The 25270-nt window shown below is 43.5% G+C and overlaps 3 protein-coding genes across 8 annotated transcripts in view; 1 reads left to right on the forward strand and 2 right to left on the reverse strand.

Annotated features, from left to right (window-relative positions):
- Positions 1–25270, forward strand: part of LOC114876408 (protein Fe65 homolog) — a 114193-nt gene that overhangs the window by 9163 nt on the left and 79760 nt on the right. For 5 of the 6 annotated variants that reach the window (XM_029187858.2, XM_029187856.2, XM_029187861.2 and 2 more), the window contains exons 2-4: positions 3094–3150; positions 7807–7863; positions 15866–16218. In XM_029187858.2, coding sequence (XP_029043691.2) covers positions 15927–16218 — 292 coding nt within the window. In that variant the 5' untranslated portion in view covers positions 3094–3150; positions 7807–7863; positions 15866–15926. Of the gene's footprint in view, positions 1–3093; positions 3151–7806; positions 7864–15089; positions 15244–15865; positions 16219–25270 lie in introns of those variants that run through there. The other variant, XM_029187857.2, reaches the window with a different exon arrangement.
- LOC114876409 (probable cytochrome P450 6a13) lies at positions 317–2691 on the reverse strand. Its single transcript, XM_029187864.2, is given in 2 exon segments — positions 317–1130; positions 1132–2691. Coding segments are annotated over 2 exon segments (1521 nt in total). The 5' UTR covers positions 2626–2691; the 3' UTR covers positions 317–1103.
- LOC114876410 (cytochrome P450 9e2-like) lies at positions 5709–7512 on the reverse strand. The gene has a single exon (XM_029187865.2). It carries the CDS (start codon positions 7413–7415, stop codon positions 5910–5912), a length of 1506 nt encoding a protein of 501 aa, XP_029043698.2. The 5' UTR covers positions 7416–7512; the 3' UTR covers positions 5709–5909.

A 25270-nucleotide genomic window follows, 5' to 3' on the forward strand; every position in this document is an offset into this window, starting at 1 on the left:
TCCACGGGCAAACGTAGAACCGATCGGTTGTGACGAGAGATAAGGTAGAAAGGAAAAAGATCCTCCTCCTCTTCCTAGCGAACGAGGAAATGCATTGTGTTTCGTCCTGGAAAACGTCTGATCGTGTTTCTTTTGTAATTCGGTATGAAGATTGTACGCAAAATTGGATGAACGAAAAGTGGAACGATATTTCATAATATTATAGTGGTATGAGTCAAGGAATGAACACTTTTCAGGAGATACAGTATTGGCGTTTCAGTAGTTCAGTAATTTTCTTCTAATTAACCCAAGTTTTATGTAAAAAAAAAAGACAAAATTGAAATTTTATACTTATTTTTCAATCAAAATATCATTGACCTCTTGTTTTTTTTAACTTACACTTTTTACATACGTGTCGTTCTTTCGCACGTTGCGTCAAGTTAGCTGAGATATGTATAAAATATAAAATGTCAGCGCACGCATACATATATTTTGCCCAGTTAGGTGTACAGAGCAATAGTGAACACGGGAAACCACTCAGGAAACTCATTCTTGTCCCCACATTCCGAGAAGCGGCAAACAGACTTGCACTCGACACGCACCACCATATATTCGCTATTTTGTTCTATTTTTCTCCTTACTTTACTACTATATAGCAATAACAGTTCGCAATAAATCTCTTGAGTTTTGTCTGAGTGGTGTCAAGACGCCAGTATCGCTTTATCAGTTTCCTACTGTTAGATTTTTTGTTTAATAAATTATTGTGATAATCGTTTTCATACGTTTCGTGTCAAGTAGCAAAATCGAAGTAAATAAAGATACGCAACACGTGTACATTGACTGTTGATTAAAAACCATGTGTTATTTTGATTTGTGTTGTAAGTGGTTATAGTAATTTAATTCATAACGATGATGTTGCAAGTTCGGAGGTCTTATTAGTTTATCGCTTCCATATTTACGCAATCTTAGTTGACGTCAGGAACTTAGAATCTAAACTCTTACGTTGTCGACGATCAAACAAAACAAAACTTTAGCACAATATTAATTTACATCTTTTGAATAAAAATTATTTATATATATACATATATACGGGCGTAGCCCCTTTATACAGAATAATCAAAAGCTCAGAAATAACAATTATTAAATTTTCGAAATATGAACCCACAAGCCTCCCTGTGCTGCCGCTAGGAAATGATAAGGGGTCATCTTCAAAGGAATCTGTGTCTTAGGTGATAACGTAAATTTGTACTTGCCTACCAAGGTAGCCAAACACGCTTTCATTTGCAACATAGCCATCTTCATACCGACACACATTCTCGGACCTTCTCCAAAAGGAAGGAAAGTCATTTTTACTATACTTTGCTTTTTCTCTTCGTTGAATCGTTCTGGATCGAAAACCTCCGGGTCAACCCAGTATTGGGGATCTAATTGAAAGCCATGGTGGGGTATAATGATTTCAGTACCAGGCTCCACTTGCAACGTCAGTCCGTCTGATCCTTGCAATTCGAACTTCTCTGTACATATCTTGGATAAGGCAGATAAAGCGGGATACAATCTTTGCGATTCGTTCATCACTTGTTCCATGTACGTCATCTCCTTCAACGCATCGAAGGTTAGTACCCCGTCGTATTTAGCGATTTTAGAGGTAATTTCCTGTCTCAGCTTTTCTTGAACGTCGGGATGTGCGGCTAGATTATAGCCAATGAAACTTAGGGTAATGCTGGATGTTTCAAAACCGTCGACGTAGAAGGATAACGCTTCCGCGGTAATAGACTCCATGTCTATGTTCTCGTTCGATGTCTTCATAAGATCGATCATGACCTGAAGAAAATCGTTTCTAGGTGTTGATTCCTTTTGTCTGATTTCTATGTTCTCTTTCACGATGTTTCGGAAGAATGCATCAAACTCTTTAGGTATCCATTTTGATCTCAGAAGATTCCTCAGTTCCGTTATGAATAACGCATTATTCTCAAAAGCTCGGAAGAAGCTTGGTTCAAAAATAGGTTCAGATATTATATCGAACGCCCCAGCATGCTTCGTGTCCTCGAAACAAAATCCTTCGATACCCAATCCGGCATTCGCTACGACTTCACCGGTGAATTTCGAAAATAAGTGCTTCAGTTCAGTTTCATATTTATCGTCGAAAGCTAATCGTCGGTTCAGAAAATCTTCAAACTTTTTGCACACTCCGTTGACAGTTACGAAAAGTGATTTCAATCTTACGTTGGAAAATGCATAGGTCATGCGTTTCCTGGAACGGGACCATGATTCGCCGGATGTGAAAAACGGATTTTTAACTAACAGTGGATCCAGATCTTCTCGGACCGTTAATGCGTTTTTGTGAAAGCTTGAAAAATTGCTTTGCAATATGGTTTTTACCATCTGAGGCTCGCGAACTATCAGTACCGGTGTCCATAATTTATAGTACCCTACCATGCTGTACTGCTTGTAATCTTTGTACATTTTGGTGTGCATGTCATTGAAATTTGATTGTAATGTTAATACCGGTAATATATTGCCCGCGAATGGAACAACCCCTTTAACTGTTGGAACTCCACGTCTTTTCCAGTAGGTGTACTTCTTGATGAAGTACAAGATGAACAGGAGCACCGCACCCACGAGAAGCGTGAAAAACGTAGAAGCCATACTTCTGTCTTTTCACGCACGTTATTTCACACTATTCTGAACCACACTGTCATATTGCTCTTGAACGTGCCCCTATATATAGTATGACGATAATGGTCATATCAATTTAAACGCAACATATAGGCGTCGGTATTACGAACGAGGTTGTGTGTATTATCTCTACTGCAGGCCTGTGTTTTCAAACACACGATACGATATTTATTAACGTTTATCACCAATGTTTCTTTTAATTAAACTACGTACATCGTATTATGTGCAATGTAAGTTTGTTCCGTGACGTTGCAGTAAGATAAATGAATAATTGATTTTATCAGTAATATAATAATTAAAGCGGTAAACATCATGTATTCAGTTAAACCAGGCGTATATTACACTCGCATGCAATTATTAAATTAATAATTTATTTTTTAGAATTTATTAATTATTAATTAAATTTAATTTAATAATTATAATTTTTTTCTGTTACAGCTGTATCTTGTTTAATGCAGTGGTCTTTCCGAGGTGGTGAATTTGATGAAAACTTCGGTGAGTACTGCATCCTTCTATATACGATGATAGATGCCAAGTTTCTGCTGTTCCCGTACTAATGGCTAAGCTTTAAGAACTCTGTTAGTTTTCGCACTAGCGAGAACTATCGGAAAACTGTTTTGTATTCCAAGAAGCTCTTATCTTTTCGTTCTCGAGATGCATCGCGCTGTATTATACGAGAGAGATAAGTAACGAAAGTATACTTACAAGGATGCTTCAACTTCTCGCGCAATTTGCCCTGTTTACGTAACGTTTCCTTCGCTTGATTTTGAAAGGATCTGTTCAATCCTATTAGAAATGAACGGTTGTTCAGGAGGCTCTGGAGTGTTAATTAATTTAGGATGTATGGGCACCGATTCATCGATGAATTTTCCATTCGTCCGAGTCAATTAAATGGAGCTTAGATGTAGGCTGCTTCCGATAAAGGATCCTCTTGCCGCTCTTCTGTTGTCTGCCAAAGGCAGCCTCTGGTAATTAAGTCGAGCCCACAGCTACGTCGCTTCCATTGTGCAGGGCAAATGGGCTGTTTAGCCCAGATACATGACTCCATCCCCCCCTCCCTGTTATTGTGCATGTACCGACGCAATCGATCACCATACATCCCTCTCACGTTCACCCTCCATCTATCTGAGAGTCTTCTTTCCCTCTAAATTAGTTCTATCGTTTTCACTATCGTCTCATAGAAACTCGTTAACGCGTTGAATGCCACGTGGGCCATAAATTCAATATAAATATTGTATAATTTGTGCAAGTTATCAGGTATGAAACTTGAATTGAAAGATTTTTAGTGTGCCTTACTGTACAAGGCTGTTTCCACTGCAACATTTAACGTGTTAACATCGAAGGCGAATAGTTAGGGTTCTTCCCTTGTATGCTAGTGTAATGTACGCCTGGTTTAACTGAATATATGATGTTCACTGATTGAATGATTACTCTGAACTCTACGAATACTCCTAGGTCGATCTTATTGAAGTGTAACTGCATAGTAGATAGGTTTTGTACTTAAATACTGTAACTGCTACCGTTAGCGATGATTTATTTATCCCAATAATATAGGTGATGACATATAGGTAGCCATATCATATTGTTGCTTACATGTAGATCCTTGACAGTTCGCTATGATCTGTTGATTAAACCACTTTGTCTTCCTGTTTTAAAAAGATAGTCACGGGGGGAACGTTTGGGAGAATTCGAATTTGTTGAGTAGTATAAGATAGAAGGCGAAAACGCGAGGATTAAACTTCGGTTCGAGACCTTTACAGCAGCTATAAGCAAGGCAATAGTTCTCCAAAAATTCCGAAATGCAATCTGCGACGATGAATTTATTGCGTTAGAAAGGGTACTCGTTTCATCGGCATTGGTAAAAATTCAGCTGGAAGTATTTGCCTTGAAACCTTAGGAGCACATCCGCTGGAAGGATTTGCGAGGGAACGAGTTTCGAGTCTGACTGAGTCAAATCTGGTCGAATGAAACCTGATTCGACGATAATAATACATGGTTCTCCCTTTCCGAACGTATTTCGCCAAACAGTGGGGGACACAGATCTTGTAAGAGGGAACGAAAATATTGTTTCACGAAGATACATTCTGTTCGTGTCACCTCCTCTTTCCAGCTACTCTTTTGTATGTATCTTGGCGTATCCGTGGGTCTGTAAGCGCACGCTTACAGAAAATCCAGTTGAAACGAATTCAGGAAAATCCTCTCTGGGGAGTGGACGACGATTCGTGCTGTACTTCTCTTGAAGAGTTCCAGCGAACTCTTTGACACGGGACGCTTTAAAAACGTGCCAGGAATATCTAAAGTACGTCACTTTGGTTGCAACTGCTTCTACCGATAAAAGGAATATCCTTTTTTATTTTTGCCCAAGCGAAATTACTTCTCGCCGAAGATCACCCCTTCTTGACTCCTAATTTCAAACTTACCTTCGCGAATCAATCACCGTCAACCTCTGAGACGAATATCCTGGACTTAATTTTCTCAAGGAAAATCTCCATATCAGAAATAAAAAATTCTAAATTGCTATACGTAGGGAAATTCGATAAAAGGATAGTCGTAATTTTCAGACGTCGAACGAATCTAGTTTCCCAGAAAACTTTGCTATCACGGTGAACTTTGGCGACAGGTTGCAAATATTTTACGTACGTGGAAAGAATACGCAATCACCGGCGTGGTTATTCGGTTCCAAGATTTTCCGGTTACCATGACAAACGGCGTCAATTACCATCGACCACGTACCATCAACTTCATGTAAGACGAGGGATATTGGACGCCCATCGATGGCTGCTCTTGTCATTAAACCACGTTTCTATCGATCAGCTGCGGTCTGGGAACCACCTGACGCTCCGAGAATCCGTCTCGTTCCTAAGGAATTACACGATGTTCGGATACACCGATCCGTACGGTGAATAACGGCTTCCTGAACCAGGAAGTCTTGTCACGAATTCTTAAAGCGATAAATCAATCGATTAAACACAGTGTTTCGATGTTAGGAAGCTTGCCACGAGCGGCTAATCGAAATCTGACTGACAAGGGATGTTAAGCGAGAGAAGACAGGATTAGGAATAAAGTAGATTGATATTTATTCCCAAGTAGGAACAATATTATCGTGATAATTGTCATCATGAATACTGTATAATCTATTAATTATTGCTCCGGAATTCTGTAGTTTATACACTTACATTCCTAACGGCTAACCAACATGAAACTTCAAAATAATATATAGTACATGTTACATACGAGTTTTTGAAAAATCATTTTTAAATTTTTGAGATATGAACCCATAAGCCTCCAATTGGTACCGTCACGAAGGCGTATGGCGATAATTTCAAAGGAAGCTGCGTTTTATTTGATAATTCCAATTTGTACTTGTTCAACAAGGTAGCCAAACACGATTTCACTTGCAACATACCCATTTTCATTCCTACGCACATTCTTGGCCCTTCCCCGAAAGGGAGGAAAGTCATTTTCACTATACTTTTCTTCCTGTCTTCGTTGAATCGCTCTGGATCAAAAACTTCGGGGTCGGACCAGTATTGTGGATCCACTTGCAATGCGTGAACAGGTATAATCACCTGTGTACCAGGTTCCACTCGACATTTCAATCCATCTGGTCCTTGTAGTTCGTACGCTTCGGTACACACTCTCGAAAAAGAGGATATGACAGGATAACATCTTAGCGACTCGCTGATCACTTGATCCATATACGTCATTTCCTTCAGTGCTTCGAATGTCAGTACACCCTCGTAATCAGCGATTTTAGACGTAATCTCCTGTCTCAGTTTTTCTTGAATGTCTGGATGTGTCGCCAGGTAATAGCTAGCGAAGCTAAGGGCGTTGCCGGATGTTTCGAAACCGTTCACGTAAAAGGATAACGCTCCTGCGGCAGTATCTTCATCGCTTATTGGCTCGTTCGTACTTTTCGAAAGATCCATCATTAATTGCAGATAGTCGTTTTTAGGCGTTGGATCATTTCGTCTGATTTCCAGACTCTCCTTGACGATATTTCTGAACAGCTGATCGAACTCCCTTGGTAGGAGTCTCAGCCTCAGAAGGTTTCTGATTTCAGGAATGAATACAATGTTGTTTATGAACCCTCTGAAGAAGCTGAAATCGGACATTGTCTGTGAAATCGCTTCGAACGCCTCGGGTTTCTTCTTCTCCTGGAAAGAGAATCCCTCCAAACCGAAACCGGCATTAGCCACAATCTCAGCAGTGAATTTTGAAAACAATTGCTTCAATTCAATTTCGTATTTCTCGTTGTCGGTTAATTGCCGGATAAGAAAGTCTTCGAACTTTTTACACACTCCACTAACCGCTGCGTAAAATACCTTCAATTTGGTATTAGAAAATGCATAAGTCAGTTTTTTCCTACCACGCGACCATTCGTCGCCGGAAGCAAAGAATGGATCCTTGGATAACAGAGGATCCAATTCCGGTCGAAGTGATATTCCAGTATCGTGGAAATTTGAAAACTTGCTTTGCATCACTGTTTTCACTAATTCAGGATCGCGAATCAACAACACTGGCTTCAGTAATTTGTAATATCCAATCATGCTGTAATTTTTGTAATCGTTGTACAGTTTGGTGTTGTAGTCGAAGAAATTGTATTTCATAGTTAGTACTGGTAATATGTTACCCACGAATGGAACGGTTCCCCTCACCGTTGGAATTCCACGTCTTTTCCAATAGGTGTACTTTTTAATCAGGTAAAGGGTTAGCAGAACCAATGCACCAATGACAAGTGTAAAACACGCAGACGCCATTTTTTTTCTTTTGTTTCTTCGCACGCAGAAGTACTTATACGAACGATGTTTCGCGCTGCTCTGAACGATACTGCTATCGTGTGTTTAAATTTGTTTTACATATAGAACGAAGATAAGTGGTGATTACTTCTTTATCTTAATAATAATCCATATGTTTGAAAGCGCCAGATATGGTGCGTAACTTCTCAAAGTGACGGGTTTCGGAATTTTTATTGTAACGTTTTAAAAAATATTAAATTAAATTAAATTGAATTTGTAAATTAAATTTTGGTATTTTGAATCAAGCCTATATGTTGCAGTTTCGCATCCAACTGAATTGATGTAACGAATTGGTGCAATGATTCTTCCTGTCGTTACGTCGAATTAACCGTAACTACCTTTTCTGTTACAGTTGTGGCTCGTTTGATGCAGCGGCCTTCTCGTGGTGTTGAACTTTATGAAAACTTTGGTAAGTACCGTTCAGATTCGTAATTCATTCTTCTTCCACGATGATACATGCCGAGTTTCTGCTGTTCCCGCGCCGATGGCTAGGCTTCGCGAACTCTGTTCGTTTTCGCACTAGCGAGAACTATCGGAAAACTGTTTTGTATTCCGAGAAACTCTTACCGTGCCGTTTTCGAGATGCATCGCGGCGTATTATGCGAGATAGATAAGTAACGAAAGTACGTTCGCGAGGACACTCGAACTTCTCGAGCAATTAACCATATTTTCGCAACGTTTTCTCGTTGATTTCATAGCAATTTTGAGAGAAATCGAACGATGCATACCCGATTCATTAACACGTTGACTGCCACGAAGACTAAATTAAGAATTGTTTTGGTTATTTTTTTGACATTAGCGTTTATCAGTTTTTTATAATAACAGAACGTATGAGATTTATAGGCTTGCTGATAAGATAGTATCTTCAATAGTTACATCATAGTTAATGTTCTATAAATAATTAGTAGAATTATTAATTCTCAATATTTTGAAGTTTATTATTTTAATCCTTTTCTCTGTTTATATCATCTTAATGACTTTCAGTAATCGTTATGACTCGACAAAACTTTCACGAAACTTGCATGTTATGATTGAGTGTAATTATGAAACTGTACTTTAAACTTTCCGTCGTTTTCGGAAAAGAAAACGTTATCGCGTTTTTTCTGTGTAACTTCAAACTAATGGCTATGTTTCTTCATAAATAAAGGAGACAATTTAATTCGCGTGATGTAAGTCATGTATTAGGATAATCATACGAGAAGTTTAACGTTTCAATTGGAAGATTAAAGACAGAAAAATGTAATTTATAGGTAGAATTGAACCGCTAATATGAGAGGCATTCGTTATAAAGGCTCTCCAGACATTTATATACATATATCCGTGGAAAACGAGGTTAGTTCCGACGGAGTTTTCGACCAGCTGGGGATTAATCTACATATTACCATTCGCGTCGAGTGCATTTGCATTCCTGAGACGAATGCCTGACAGAGCGTGCATATCTTCCGATATGCCCTGACGTCGTTCCTCTGATTCCATAACGATTCCGGTGACAGACGTGCGGATGCTCGCGTAAATCATTATCGTCACATTTAATCGTAATAATATATTAATACTGTAAACATTTCAACGGCGTATACATCGGCGAGATTTTACAGATTGCATCGAAAGGTACTTCTCTTATGAAAGCACCATTCGCGAGCAGCCTTTGGGATTTATTTCGACAGGAAATTTGCCCGAGTTTCGTCACAATTTCGGGGTTGGTCTGTTCAGCCGCGTGGGACGGGGGTTATCCAGGTAGAGTTGAGTTTTCTCTACCGTTTGTTCCGAGGACCGTAAAGTAGAACAAGCTGCCGTGTTGCCCTCTCCGTCTTCTCTCGAGTGTGACGAAGTGGTCTAGAGTTCACTCTCCTCTCTTTGCATCCAGAAGTCACTCTTCCTGTCCACCCTCTTTCGCTTGCGGTTCACGGTTTTTTAAACTTACATTTCCGAGGTCATCTATTTTCCCCCTGAGAGTGTTGCCGCGTTCTCGCAACAAGTTCCGCGTGGAAAATCGATCCGGTTAATTCGTTGTTCGAGCATTATCGTACGAATCGAACAAGCTGTAAATTGCCATGAAACGAGGAAGTATTTTCGCGATGGGAAAAGGGGATCATCATCGGGCTCGAGCAAGCGGAACGATTTTTTGAAAAGTAGCTCCGTAAAAGCGGAAACCGACCTGAAGAATATTAGCGGCGACGGCAGGCGACGTCATATCGCGCACAAAAGAGCGCCGAGCGGGATGAAGGGAGGATAGAGAGAGAGAAATGGGGGAAGGGACAGTGCATTTTATCGGGAGCATTTTCACGGAGCTGCAACGCGGAACTCGCGGACGGGGCAGGCATGAATGTTTGATGGAGCGAGCCAGATCGGTCGGAAGTGGTGGAGCCGCCTCTTTTTCCAATATTACCCGCGATAACGTCACTCGTCGATCAAATAAAAAGGTTCAACGACGCGGGGCACCGCGGACGAAGAACGTGAACGAAGGAATAAGTGACTGATAGAAAGACTGTAAATGTCTACGATTTGTATCGAGCACTCGTTCTCTTACACGACGATTGTCACGAGGACAGCAAATTGAAAGCTTATTACTTCCTCAAGTTTGCTGCATCATTATTCTTTCCTCCTTTGGAATATTTTAATTACGCGATTAATTGTAAATTAAATTCAGAGTCAGCCGTGACCCCTCCGCTAGTAATCAACGGTGTTAAACGAAAATTTATTCGTCACCTTTCAAGGTTCTTCTCCGTAAAGCTGCTGAAGAATATTTAACATTTATGTATATGGTTCGAGGAAAATATGAGTCAGGAAATTTATGCTTAAATGTCGTGTAGATAAGAGAGCGAGGACAGATTGTAGAGGGTGCGGGTGTAGAGGGTGGTAACTGGCGCCAGGTTGAGAGACTCTGTGCTGGCGCCAGGTTGGCTGGAACCTGACACGCGATCAATCAACCCGTTGCCCTGTCCACTATCCAGGGTTTACCTGCTGGTTTACCTCATCGCTTTAGTTTGAATTCGCGCTCTAAATGCGCTGCAGAATTTCTTCCTTCAACGAGAAACTAAAACGAAAAGTTTTAATTAAAACAGCGAACAGTTCGCTCGTTCGGAAAGCGTGATTCGTTAATTGAACGTAATTATTCTGGTATAAAGGAAAAAAAAAAGAAGAGAAACATCCCTTGTGTATACATATTTATAGAGAAGTTATATTTACAGCTGACACGTTCGAAATTTCGATGGTTTACATAAAAGTTTAGGACATAGTATCCTCCCTTCGACGGTATCATCGAGAACATCGAATATATTTAAATTTCTATTCGACGATACGTTCGTTTCTCTCCCCTTTATTCAGGCATCGCGAAACTGTGTAAATCCACGTGTAAATTCTCCTTTCGTAAAGGGATAACCTCGACTCACTGGCAAATCCTATTGCCAAGCCATCGCGGTATCAAAAGCCGTTTCCATGTAATCGTCTGTTGCCGATCGAAACGCGATACCGTGGCCACTCTGTTATTGTCCCTGCTAATTTCATATCACTTTCGATCAGCGATACTGTTTTTCGTCGAACAGTTTGCAACCAGGAATGATAGTCGGTTCGCTACGGCGCGATTCATCGCGAGGAATCAGGATGAAACGCGAGTCGACCCGGTGAGTTATTTTCCGTCAACAGCATCTTGCCTCTCGGGTTTATTTTCACCTTATTTCTCGTTAACAAAAATTTCCAACGATGTAACGTTAGATCGCGAGACAGGGGCGGGTAACGAGGGTAAGGAAGGGCACGAAGAAAGACGTTCAAGTCTCGTATAAACCGTTTTATTTTCATCGGAGGCGTTGTTAGCGCGTGTCGGCGCGTACCTGACGCAAGGTGAAATCTCATTTGGACGAAGGGCGTCGCGACGTGTGTGTGTGTGTGTGTGTGTGCATAGGCGCGGCCAGACGGGATAAAATTACGTCGAGTTTGTCGTCTTTACGAGCTACGCCACGGCGACAGGACGTCGTGCGGTCGGTGTAACAAGCAGAAACCGGTAAAATTATGTCTTGCCTTACCTGGTCTTACCTGGCCTTACCGTGCTGTACACCGCGAAATCTATTTCAACCTGTCCCTTGACCCCGAAGCTTCGCCGAACCTGAAATCTTGATTCCTCCAGAATTCGTTAACGATACAAAATATCAAGGTAGAACATAGGTAATTAGTTGGAAGAATGACTTGCTAAGCGATCCTTCGGAAATGGAGAGATCTTGTAATCATTCCTTGTACGAAAGTAATTATAAAAGTTTGTCATGGAACGAGTTCGCTAAAGCCCCGCATCGTTTCAAGTTTCCCCACACCGTTTCGGAGGATAAAGTCTATTTCCCATGTACGCGGTGTGAAGCATCTCGGGGAAACGAGGAGAACAGAGATAGGGGAAAGTAGCAGCCTATTTGCATTCAGATCAAAAATCTGAACGCAGAGATTCTTGTCGAACAGCGAGTCATCTTCGATTTAGAAGATTTCGTTTTTCCGTTGAACGGAGGTTCGGAGGCAAATGATGTTCGCTCCTTATCGAGTCGGATAGCTGCTCTTAGCCAAGCTGTGCAGTCTGATAAAAAAAAAAATTCGTTCAACCTTCTCATCTTCTGCAAAACTCCTTATCTTTGTTTCTCGCTTCTGTTTTCCTGCAGCGGATTGTTCGAATTGCAATCGATATTACTCGGCATAGAAATTTTCAAATTTCCGTTGAACCAGAAGTAACACGAGCGTACACGCATACTCCGTCGATTCTGATCGACATTTCCGTAGACGCGTATAGCCCGAAGGCCTAGCTCGAGGAAGGTTATCAAAGGTAGAGTGTATCCACGGTCGAAGGTTGGTTGCCGAGGGCGGGCTCTCCCGAACGTCGCGATATCAAGCACACCAGTTTACCATGTACGAGGTCGACGACGTGACGATTTTCCGGCAGGTGATATCGGCTCCCGTCGGATTTTCGCGGCTACCGACGAGATTGGTGCTGGTAACGACGCGTCGACGATGTTTACCCAGACACGAGTAGAGGGTGGAAACGATCCTGCAGGATCCGAATGTGTACGTGATCTCGCAACACCGTTCACCAGGTCTTGCATCGAGAAACTTACCACTCGTTTATATATCTATCGACCCGCGCCAACTTGCAGCTACTTTGTGAATGCGGCAAGAGTTCAACGGCCCTTGAGAATCGAACCAACATAGTAATACGGGGTTGGTAAGTTCGTGGGTGGAAACAACGCGTGGTTCGATTCGAAAATTTCACGCAACTCCTTTGCTATCGAGAAATCGTATAATTGTCGAATGTATACACGGAGTATATCAAGACATTCTCGGAAATTCATCCACGGTTCGTTTCTCTCCACCGTGGAAGGTTAACGATCCATGAAATTATGGGCAAAAGGCGAGGATACCTGTTATATAAATCACAACGTATTTAACGGTTAAAAGCTGCGTTTAAGGTTGTTTTATGAATGGCCACGAAGGTGGAACGAATATCTCGTGTCCGGCTCTCATACGTTTCATGCTCTCGAGCCGCGAGCAAGAGGGGTTGTTCCAGTTTTGGATAAGCCGCGCTGAATAAAAGGAGGATCGAGGGTAGCGGGGGTGTAACGGGGTGGCCACGGCGCCCGTTCGTCTGCCGCTCCTGGTCGATGGCTTCCTTTAACCCCTCCTGTTACCCGGTGTTATCCGCAAAACTTCTCAGTACCGGTATCGCAGTATTCGTAGCCGGTCATGATTCATTCCGTACCGGTAACTGTGTAATTCGACGATCATGAACGTTAACCGAATCGCGTGCAATCGTTGAAAAAGGTGAGTTTCCATGCAACGAACACCGACGCGTCCCGTATTCGCACTACTTAAGTTTTAATCCCTTTATCGATTTAACTTAGCCGCCTGCGAGCGCGGTTTATCAATTTTGCACGCCTCGATCGCGCGCCACGATTGTTTTCCCTCTCCTTTAACCCTGCATCGCTATGTTTCATTCTTTCAAACAAAACAAAAATCAATTCTTCGTCTACAGTGTTATTTTAGTGTTCTTCGTCATGCAACGTTTCCATCGTTAATTCTGGTCTGCTTGAAAATTTTATTACTAATTAGACGAAAACTTGTATAATTTACGCTTCGAATTTACCATCGCACCGGTTAATATCTGCTCGTTTTTTATCGTATATGTGTAATATGTATTAAACTCAGCGCATCAAATTTCTCGTTATCGGACAGCGGAATCGTTTCAATTTCGAACGCAGCATATCAGCTCCACGGTTCATTAATCTTCAATAACGATATCGTTAAACAAATTCACGGAACGATATAGGTTAGATCATTGAACGAGATGGAATCGCATCGACTGGCAGGACGTCCCGTTATATTCGATAGGGATTATCGAAATAAATTCGTCGCCCTAGTCACGTCGCTATCCAAGATTTCGCAGGGTTGTGTCGTCGAATGGAATATTCCGTTCGCGTGCTATGCGCAGTAATGCTTTTTCGCGAAAATAGTAGCAGGGTAAAAAGGGTCGTTCTTCTTGCCGTTCAATTCACCGTCTTCCACCGGGCTACGATCGTGCACGTGTTTCCGGAAAATTAAATCACTTTGCTAAGCACCGACTCGCTATCTCTTCGCGTCGTTCCGCGCAACGGAACGTACCGTTTCCCCGTGTTCGAACCGAATAATCGTTTCCACAGACGTTAACGAAAAGATGACCGTGAAACCGCGTTTCCATGTTACGGTTGTAACATCGACCGAATATTCCAACCGTGTACTTACACCGCTACGATGCTTGCTGTAATTTCTTCGGCAAGAAAGATGCAACGAGAGATGGAATTCTTGAATTACCATAATCCAAGCGTTTCATAATTTTTTATCAATTCTCGGGACACTCTGTATGAAAATTTTCAAGTGGAAGTATAATAACATATTTGTAAAGGTATGTTAGGAAAAGATGCAACGAAGATTGGTAATCGATCTCTCCCTTCATCCCTCCGGTGTACACGCTCGAAATTCCGATCAGGAATTTCTGGAACTCCGACTCGGCAGCGATTTCTCGCGATGTAATCCGAATTCCCATGAAATATGTATGTCGCGGATGATCCGTGGGTAGACGATCGAATTAACGGCAAATCATTTCCCTGGGTGTTTCTTCGGATCCGTCAGTTTACTCCGCGAGAGAAACGCCTGCCCGTTTCCAGGCTCGTAACAATGTATCCGTATATCCGATACCAGTCTTGCTTCACCTAGTTCCATAAAAATGATCAGAATATAAATTAGCGTATTTGTCAGCTTATCGTACGCGCGATTAAGGCGATCGTGTTACGCGTTATCATTTCCCTCCCACATTTTCTACGTTTCAAAGCGAAACTTGTTTCGAATCTTACTGGCTTCGAATCCATTCTATTTTCCGCCTGTTTCCTCTCTATTTGAAAAGCGATTTACGCCCGAGATAAGGTACAATCGAATCGATTAAACGGAACGAACGTTCCGTCGCAAGAAACTTTGTTCGATGCAGCTTGGCGAACGTGAGATCATCGAGCGTGTACACACCCACGCGAGTGACCGGTGACGTCAGCGCGACAGCATGGCACCCACTGGTCGGCTACAGAAGAATGTACCCGTTACCATTGGATCGCTTCTGTTCCTCTCTCGGTCACACTCCATTTAACCGGGTCCACTGTCGCGTTACCGGTTCTCTCGATCGAACGTCTCGGCGCTCGTTCGCGCGAAAATATCCGTAAATTCCGCGCGAATGTGATTTCTGCCCGGAACTCGCCTCTCGGAGAATCAGAAACAACCGGTGTACGCCCGAAGATGCCCGGTGGGTTCGATATCACAGATTTCTATCGCGAGATTTTACGATACGAACACGCGCGTCGCCTTTCGGAACCGAATTTTTACGAGCCACTGTCGGAATTATTCCCCCGTTGGCGTGCCGGCCACTCGTGGGCCATGTTTCGCGTGCTTGTGACATTAATTCCCGTGATAATTGTGCGGTGAAACGAGTGTGTTTGTGAATCACGGTATTGTTCCTGGCTCCTCGGTGTCCAGCGTTGCGCCAACTCTTTTGTCATGCAGATGGTCTCGAAGTTTTGCTCTCAACGGCGCATAACGCCTTTCGTGGCCGGCATATTATTCGGTTTCGTGGCCGGATCCAGCGAGAGTAACGACCTTAAGTTACCTACGTAAAATAGCTATTTCACGGGGGCACACGTTTCGCCTGTTTCTCTTCCCCGAACGGTATCTTAACCCGTTCCATTTCGTTCCCTTTTGTTCCCTTTTGATTTAAGGCACCTGTGAAAATCTGCTCAAAGAGAAAGCGATACCGTAACAGAAACTCTGTTCGACAATGGAGGATTTCTTTTTAATTGAATATCGCGGTATACGTCGCTTCGTTATGGCTACGATTAATTTTAACTCTGTTGGATGGTTTGGTCATGCAGATATTCGAGATCGAGGCGTTGCCAAGGTCACGAGGGAGGAGCTGAGGTCATCGCTGCACCTATGTTGTGCGGCGAACTCCTGAACGGTGGCTTCGTCAGTACCGGAGCGGTACCGGTGGTTCCCTACGGTCTCTTAGGATTCTGGTTACCCGGCTGTCTACGCGCCACCAGTCCTACCTCCCTGAATTCCTCTTATCTCACCCTATTGGCCGAATTGCTGGCCAGGGGCCACCTGGATCTTCGAAGCGAGCTGATGGACCTCGCTAAAAGGAGCCATCAGGCTCCTACCAACGGTGCGGTCGACCTTGACATCGATCTGCACGGCGACGACATCGACGAGAACGTCTTCCTCGGTGAGTACTTACCTGTTCATCGTTATCCATTGAAAAATTCACTTGACCCAGATTTATTTACTTAACATTCGAAATGCAGCGCAATTTGCGAATACTAACACTGTGATTTTCACATATATTTTGCTTTCCTTTGCTCTTTATTTATCGAATGGCCCTCGTGTGGGTGACTAATTCGCTTCACACTTGGGACACCATAAAAAAGCACAGTTATATCGTAGTTGAATGGGTTTATTTCGAAAGCGAACATTGCGGTGTAACGAAGGCGCCGTATTTCTCGTTAATGGCCAATACGCTGGCATGACGACATCGCGAAAGTAGCCATGCGTTGGCAGAAGTGAGTGGCGGCATGTTGCATCCACCGATAAATACGTCCGTCGACTGGAATTATGACATTTACCGTGATTTTATATGCAACCTTTTGGCACGATTCGTAGACAATTCCACCATTGAACTTTCGCGTTCTTCATTCATTTCGATCGATCAACTATAGTTAGAGGTTTATTTTAACCCGCGACATTCGTCGGCGTATGCATTTCAATCATCCCCGTGACAAAACGTTCTCGATATGCATTCAACGTAGTCCTAAACGATCCGCCTTTTGGCGATCGTCGTCTATTCAGCTCCGGAAGCGGAGTCTGGCTGGCGTCCAAACGCTTTCTTCCCTTCCGACTCTTCGCCTTTTCCACCGTTTTTCTCTGCTGGAACTCGCGAGAACGTTCGCATCCCCCGTTAAATAATGGCGGAACGTTAACAATCTTCGCAGCTGTTTATCAAGATTTAGATCTCGACCGAGTCGTTACGCGAACGTTACCGTGCCACGTTCGCGTTCCGTCTCCGGACGAGAATTTAAGAGTGCCCTATATTAACAGGAAGCTTTCTCGCCAGGCGGTACGTGATTCTTGGAAGGCACTTCCGCTTCATTACCGTCTGTCGTCGCCGTGACGCTTTTAATTTTAACGATTTGTCTGCGAGATCTAAAATCCAAGGATCCGTCCGTAGAGTCGGCGACGCATGGCATTTGAAACACCTAACAAAAATGTATAATTTTATATGGAAAAAATTACATCGATATCTTTGTAAATGAGAAATAGAGGAAACTATCGTTTCACGAGGGTATCCCGTTCATGATTGTCGGACGTCGTTGTACGCGACACTTTTAATCCGAAGATAATTTAACCTTATCAGAGCGCCATCGATGTAACGAGCGACGATTACGGTAATTTCTTCGTCCTTGGGAGGAGAAAGAACGATTTTCAGGCTAGAGAACTGTTTTATCACCTCGTGTGACACGAATCGGTGTTATCGAAGACTTTGATGAGGAGATTATCACGGTACGGAACGAAGCTATCTGTCTTGAACAACTGATCGATCGCTTACCTAAGATGAGAGCTTTCGTGTATAGTCTTTCTTGTATCGTTTTTTTCGTTGCAAGATTGAATACCGGCCTGATTCTTCCGGTAAATCAAAGTCGAAAGTGTTCTTTTGTAATAGCTGTACTATTCTCAGGATATCAGCTTCGATAAAATATAATAGACCAGCGGTAACCGATACAGTTTCAAGTTTCTTATTACTACGTGGCTTTCTTCTGTGTAAAGTAGCCTTTTATTGTCACAAAATATTTCTCTTCAAAATAATCTCTTCTTTTTGAAATTAACTCGAAACTCGTGTAACATCGTAACAGGTTCGGAGCACGTTCTCGGGAATTTCGACGTTGTTCCTACAGTGTGCACGAGTCTGGACAGGATGTCGCATAATTCACATAACAAGATCGTGGCGGCCCATTATGTCGAGGATCGAAGGTGGCCGCGTTAGAGCAGCGAAATTGGAATATTATTCCTCATCTGTCTTGTTCGATGGAATAATTCATCGAACGGTAGTGGAACTCAAAGCTGGAAAGTGGATTTTCGCGAGCGTTGCACACAGCACGGTTGTCCTCTCAGCTGGTGTAAAGCGAATGCGAGTTTGATGACAACGACAGCGCTTCGTGTCGCACGACGACCGGAAACTTGCTGAAATTGAATCGAACTTCGTAGCTAGCGAGCTACTTTTATCGGTCACTGCTTACCTCCACCCTCGAGAAGCAGTCGTGTCCGGTAGAAAATAATCCTCGCTCGAAACGCTGTCTAGCAATATTACTGGAACGAAACTTCTTCGACGATAAAAATACGAAAAGAAAACACAGCTTTCGCGTTTGTTTTGCACTTTTGACTGACGTCAAGATGAACGATGTTTCATTTTTCCGTGACAATTTAATCATGAATAATATATTATATTTTCTATTCGGACTTACACTCGGCTATCGTCAACCAGTCGGATGAAGTTGAGATACGTCAATTCGTAAAATTTGCACATTTCCATGCCGTTGGAATAATGTCACAGAGATAATCCACGGTGTAACGAAAATCTCGTTAGGTAGCAATCGCGCACGTTGAATTTTTCAATTAACCGATCCAATCTCGCGATTCGAACGGATCGCCGTGGAAATTGAATCAAACTCGCGGGTTTGTTACTCTTATCAGTCGTAGACTGGTCGTCTCCTCTTGCTCGGTTAAATACGATTCTGTTACGTTTGCACGGACAGAGATCGTAACGATTCATTGATAAAGCTTCAACAGGCTGAATGACGTCGACACATATCTCTTGATTATCCACCCCAGTTATAGAATGGTAAACGAACGAAACAGCAGCAGAGAGGAAAAAAACAGGCGAGCTCGGATTGAATCGATGTTTTTGGTGCATATTGAAAATTACCCAGCAAATTAATTCATTTGACAGAGGATGTGGGTGCGGGAACGATGGATCGTTCTGTTCCTATCGATTGAATAAACGTTTCAATTCATCTCCCAACGCCCTGCGTGTATAATTCCCCTCGTTCCACCTCGATGGGAGACAATCGAATATGAGCAGGCAGAAAAAAATGAGGGAGAAAGAAAAGGCTACCGTGATCGGTGATTTATAAACATATCTTTCCTGCATTTGAACAATCGCTCAAGTATGAATCAGTTTGACGCGAAATCGTTGCCTTTGCCGCGAATCGAAATCGAATACGTGTAAACGAGGCAATAGGTTTCAACGCACCTGAACGATCAAAGAGAGAAACAGGCATTGCTTGATACGACAGGAAAATGGAAAAACTTAATATCATCTCTTCAGATATGAAAGTTGATTTGCCGGGAGATGAAAGAACGGAGAAAACGCGTTGGATTCAATTAATTTCCACGGCGTCGTGGATAACGAGAGAAGTCACTTTGAAGTTGTACGATTCCAAACGAACGAAAAAATTGATTTATACGGGGAGAAAGCAACGCGGCACAAAGCGCTGAGACATAACAGAGCATCCGATAATTAAGAATTCGTAGTGTTATAAATAGGGGAATGCGCGTACCGTTCTGAAGAATATAGGACAGGAGACAGACCGGAGAATAGAGAGGAGATAGGATGAAGATGGGGGATGGAAATGATGAAAGAGGGAGAGAAGGAAACTAACGAAACATGACAATAGAAGAGGGTTCCTAGGACAGAGGCTCGATTGTAGCGGAGAGTGAATGAAGCGAGACAGAAAAGCGAAACGGGAACAATGGCCGCGGTATTATTTTCTATTTGCTGCGTCAGACCAACCACCCACCCTCCGGTTACTCGCTTCGTCCGTCCACCCCCTTGTACAAGCCCCTCATTCTCTATCCCGATCTTCTCTGTTCCTTTTCCGCCAGCCTCGCTGTCTGCCTCGGCTTCTTCCTGTCGCTACAACGGCATACCATCATATTTTCGGGCCGGCATTCAAGATTACAAGGGCTCGATATTTGCCGGATAAACGAATAAACTCGTCTCCTCGACGTTGTTTCGTTTGACCGAGGGAATCGCCACTTAATTTCTTTCCTCTACTTCGTTCTCGTGTTCCCTCCATCCCGATGCGTTTGATTAAAGGAAATATTTATCTCGTTTATGGAATTTTCCTTGCCGTTAAATCGTCAAAGATTGTTAGCTTCAACGACGATGATCTCTCATAGTATTTCGTTAATGTTTCGTATATTGTTTCGAACTGGCACGTCATATTTTTATAAAGTCCATCGATCCGAACGCGATCGTAGATAACGAACGCGATGTTTGCCAAATCAACGAACAACTCCCCTCGTGTCCCGGATGTTTAATCCGCGAGGATGAAACGACTCGTAACCCGTTCAATTTTATCGGGCTCGTTTATCAAAACACGCCTATAGTTCTCCAAATTAGTAGCGTGTAACGTCAGACGAGTAATCTTTTTGCGGACACAGTAGACGTTATTTATGAAACAGATTGTAACGATTGAACAATGGACAGGGAACAATGATGTTCACGGTGGTCGTAACAAGATGTATTATTCGTGGAATAAATAATTGCACGGTACGGTGGAAAGTTGGAATGAAAGGTAACCGGCTTCAGCGATGATTAAAATGTTCTTGCCGGTAGCGGTACTATCCCGATCCCGTCGATAGTTTCGAAGTCACGGGATAATTGCAAGGTCCCGTTCATTTTGTTCACGTTCGAGATTTATTTCTTCTTTCGTTCTACCGTCTCGTTCGGTTCACCGGGATCCGACGGAGACAGGCTTTGTCGTTAATCATTTCCGTGCTCCTCGTCAGACCGTCTGCTCCCTACTGGAAACGAAACTGTGCTCGCAATTAAGCGCATTCAAAGGAAAGACCTAGCTTCCTGCGGAGCTCTCTGGTACACGTGATTCCGGCATTGCTCGTTTCGCGGCTAATTCCCTGTCTTTTCCTTCCTTCCATCGATGTCTTCGAAGTAGGACACCGTTCCTGCCGGACTCGCTGTTGACATCGATATTTTAATATCCTCCCGGGGACATTTTTCTTCTTTTCTTTCGACCGATATTAACGATCAAAGGATCGGATAAAGTTTTCATATATTTAAAATTTTTCATTCTTTTTCAAATAGCCCGAATTTGTCGAATCTGTCATTGTTTTGTTAATTCCACGGTTGGAAAATGATTTCGAACGAAATCGCAGGGTCTATTGGAAGAGAAGGATTCGGGTCGAGTTTTCGCAGCGGGTATAGAAACTATGACGCCGGAAATCACCGGTAGGCTTTAAAACGAGGACGAGCATGCAAATTGCACCTCGTAGATAGGTATATATACGGTACATAGCCGTATGTACACGACGTAGAGACTCGTTCCGTGCCAGTTTTGCCGCGGGCCTTTGGAAACGCGGCGCCCAAGTCCTGTCGGGGGGATCGAAGTGGCGTATAAGGTTTCCCTCAAAACCTCACGGTACGTGAATATCGAACGACTCTGACGAGAGAGAAAAAGAGAAAGATGGATGCGGGAAGAGCGAAGTTTGAGTCCCTCGAAGCCAGATTTTCAAAGTGTGAAGAGAGCCACGATGGCGTTTCAATGGTTCTCCTACGGTTCTCTCTTGTCGTTCATCCACGTCGTGCTTCGTCCTGTTCTCGTTTTAATTTAATTTCCCTATCGATTTTGTTTTGCCCGCTGAAGCCCTCTTAATTAACGATTCTCGATACGATTCCCGGTGGTTCGTTAAGGGGTAACGCGAATTTGTCCATGCGAGGTCACGAGTACACGGTGTTCCAAGAGGAACCTTTAAATCGTCTTACTTTCTTTTCCTAAATAAAATCGCGTGAAAATATGTATATTTGAAGTATCTTCAAGTTCGACGGGGAGTATCGATCGCGAACAAAAGAGACTGGAGAGAAGGCTAGTTGAATTGCAGCGCGAGTCGCAAATTGATGGGTCCGGAAAACAGAAGCTAATTAATGCCTCGAAAAGATATTACCCGCCGGTGTAATTCGGCTGGTGAACTAGCTGTTAGCCGGGACGTTGGAAGCCTCGAGGAATCGAAATGGCTGCGCGGATAATGGGAGGAACGGGAGATTGAAAGCCTCCGTTTCCCTTTTTATCCTTCGCCCTCTTTTTTTTTTTTTCATCATCCCTTCGCCTCCGTCATTTACGCCCGCGTTGGAAACGAACCGTTTTCTCTGCCGTAATTAAATATTTGTCGTTCGCAAATCCGATTGGTATTTACGCTCTCTCGTTTTGGGGGTTATTTTTGCCGCACGGTCTCCTTTCCTTGAATTTACCCTGGCCAGAGATATTTTCGACTTCACCACGAAGATACTTGTCGGTTGAAACGTAGAAGAGGATATCCAGGGATGGTTGAAGCTTTGGCTCGGGTAAAAAAGGCAGAGATCATGTACGTTAGTTAAAGACTTCGATGGATTGTCGGTTTCTCGAGGGGAATGGCGGCGGTTAAGAAGCAATTCTGCTCGGATGAATTTATGGGCGCTCGAGATTAACACGGTTCGCTGCAATAAAAGTCACTCGTTCTGGTCAGTCTTCCATCTTTCTTCCTTCCCTGCCCACAACCTTCATTTCTTTTCCTCCTCCGGTTTTCACGAAATACTCCGTCATCTGTCGCCTTTATCTCTGTCCCGTTCCCGCTTACCTCGCAAAAGTTTCACCGTCCAAAACCGTTTGTTCTTTTATTTCTTCGTTTCTTCGTCCTCCCTTCGGCTCCCCTCGATTCTCTCGAGAAGAGAAAATGGGGAAGGAGCGAGAAACGCTACCCCTTTCTCCGTTCACAAGCAATGGACAGTACCGCCGGCATTAAACCACGAGAATGTTCCTGTTTTTGAGACACTCCGCCTCCACTCGGCGAATCTCCTTCCTTTCGCTCTACCCCTTTCTTCAACCCTCTCTGTAGCACTTTCTTCTCGACGCAGCGGATAAAAAGCCTCGTAGAGTGATGCAATGGATCGTGGCATGCAGATTGGTTTTGTACAGACACGAATACGAGCATTCGCTTGGAACAAGAGGCAAAGAATCTCGCCGAGAGGGATGATGAACGAAATACCAGAGGGTGGACGAAGAAATCGTCATTAGCGATCGCGTTAGTTATTAAGCAATTCGGGAAGAAATTATACTTCCGCTTCACTGAACCAGAATTTAGTGTTCACGGTATGCAATAAATCTGCTAAGAGAAAAGGTTTAATAAATTCAACTGATAGGTAACGCGACAAGCCTCGATCGCCATAGAAATACACCGGATTCCGTATGGTATACAGGTAGCAGGTTTTAGGGGAGTTGAAACCGTTCACGTACACGAGAGAAGACATTCGAATCAGCGATTTCCAAGCCGCCTACACTCACCGTTCGCGCAAATCTCCCCTAACGTTTCATCGGGCGACTTCGAAAGCCGGAAATACCGATGCACCGGGTGAAATATCCTGGCCGCATTCCTCCGTATCGGTTCGTCGCTTTGCGACGACACGAAATGGAGTCCAGAGGAGCTCTTTCAGCCAGATACCTGATCGAGTAATGCGCGTACCTTCACGGGCAGACTTAGAGAACTCTGTGCTCTAACGAATTTAATTCGATTCCAAAGAAAGTGTGCAATTCACCGGTGTCGAAACGAAAGTGGATGCAATCTTCTTCTAGTTTCTGCCTTTTCTGAACCGACTCGAGGAATCAAATTCACGAAAGACACCTCCGGTTCTTCTTCCTTGACTTTGCTTTTTTCTTTCGTTCGTTTCGTTAAACAGCGACCTCAAATTGCATTTACCAAATAACAGGAAACGTAAGATAAAGAAGAGAGTAGGAACCGGAATGTGTCGCTAACGTAATAACATTTCAATTCGAGGACGGAAATTGCCAGGGGGTACGATACCACGTCCCTCTCTGTTAGCTGATGACCAGCCCTCCTCTTCGGTCCTCATCCTTCCCTCTCGTCTTCCTTTCTCGCCTATGTTTGCACTGACTAATCCGCTGCTCCACCTGTGATCGTTGAAAAGAAACAAGAGAAGGGGTGGTTCATTGACCGGGTTAAAATCAAATCGAAAACTCAGTTCGTTGCAACGTCGACCCGGGTAACTGGATTTCCGTTCGTTTCGCTCGGCTACGAGGGAATTTTACGTTCCGTTAAGTCGAACGTTAATTACGACTTCGTCGACCGCTGGAATAACTGGCAAAGAAGCGTGTCACGATATTTTTTCGAAGTCTCGTCGCACGCGAACCGAGAAATAGGAAAGAGCCCATGCGACGGGGGCAAGGAAACGGAAAGGGGAACAGAAATAAGCGAAAAAAAAAAAATGGGAAGAAAAAACAGGTTGCTCGGTGAAAACGCGAGGCCCCGAATGAACCTAGAGCGTCGTCGCGCAGCCCCCGTAATTGCGTTCACCGTCGGCGTCGCTTTTAATTAATGCGACATACTTTTTTTCATCGCTAAAAAGTGCCACATCCTCGTAATCCACACCTGCCCCTCGCCCCTTCGCCCAGCGCTCGTTCCCTGCAGGCAGCACGACCGGTGGGTGATCGTTAAATGGATGCAAAAAAAAAAGAAAAAAAAATATACAAACCCTCGAGGCACCCTTCTGTTTTTCTTTCTTTCCTTATTTCTCCGTGCGTACGATTCTTTCTCCCCGACCTACTCGCTCTCTCATTTTCCCTTCTCTACTTCTTTTTTTATTTTATTTTTTCCATCTTTTGCCGTTCACCATTTCCCTGTGCCATCGTTCCTGCGAGTCCTTGCGGTCGGGAATAAATCCAATCGAATCGACCGCCTTCCTTTTTCTCTTTCGAATTTTCGTCCCTATTCTAACCTTTTCTCTTTTTTTCCGTCTTTTCCTCGCCATCGTCGAGCGCCAACGCGACCACCCCCTCGTCGCTGCACTTCTCGACGGTATTAATCCGCGTAACCTACATGCGAACAGGGGTTGCGTGAACGATGAAAAGGACGACGATAAAATCCTCTGTATAGGTGTGCACGAGGCTCGAGCGACGTCGACGACGTGCTCGTCGTAAAAATATGACGGTCGTCTCGTCGTGATTTCTCCATTTTTTTTTTTCTCCACGTCGCCCGAAGGAAAATCCTTGTCTCGTGACTTCTACGCGCAATCGTTTAATTCCGTAGCGAAATCTTTTGTTGAAGCAACGACGAAATCTCTCTCTAACGGAGCTTCCTACTTTGCGTTTCATTCGTCGCTTCAATTTACATTTTCACCAGTTTCCTCTGCATCCGGGCGTCGACGATCGTCTCGAGTT

Source organism: Osmia bicornis, chromosome 1 (assembly GCF_907164935.1).
Source record: "Osmia bicornis bicornis chromosome 1, iOsmBic2.1, whole genome shotgun sequence".
Lineage (NCBI taxonomy): Eukaryota > Metazoa > Arthropoda > Insecta > Hymenoptera > Megachilidae > Osmia > Osmia bicornis.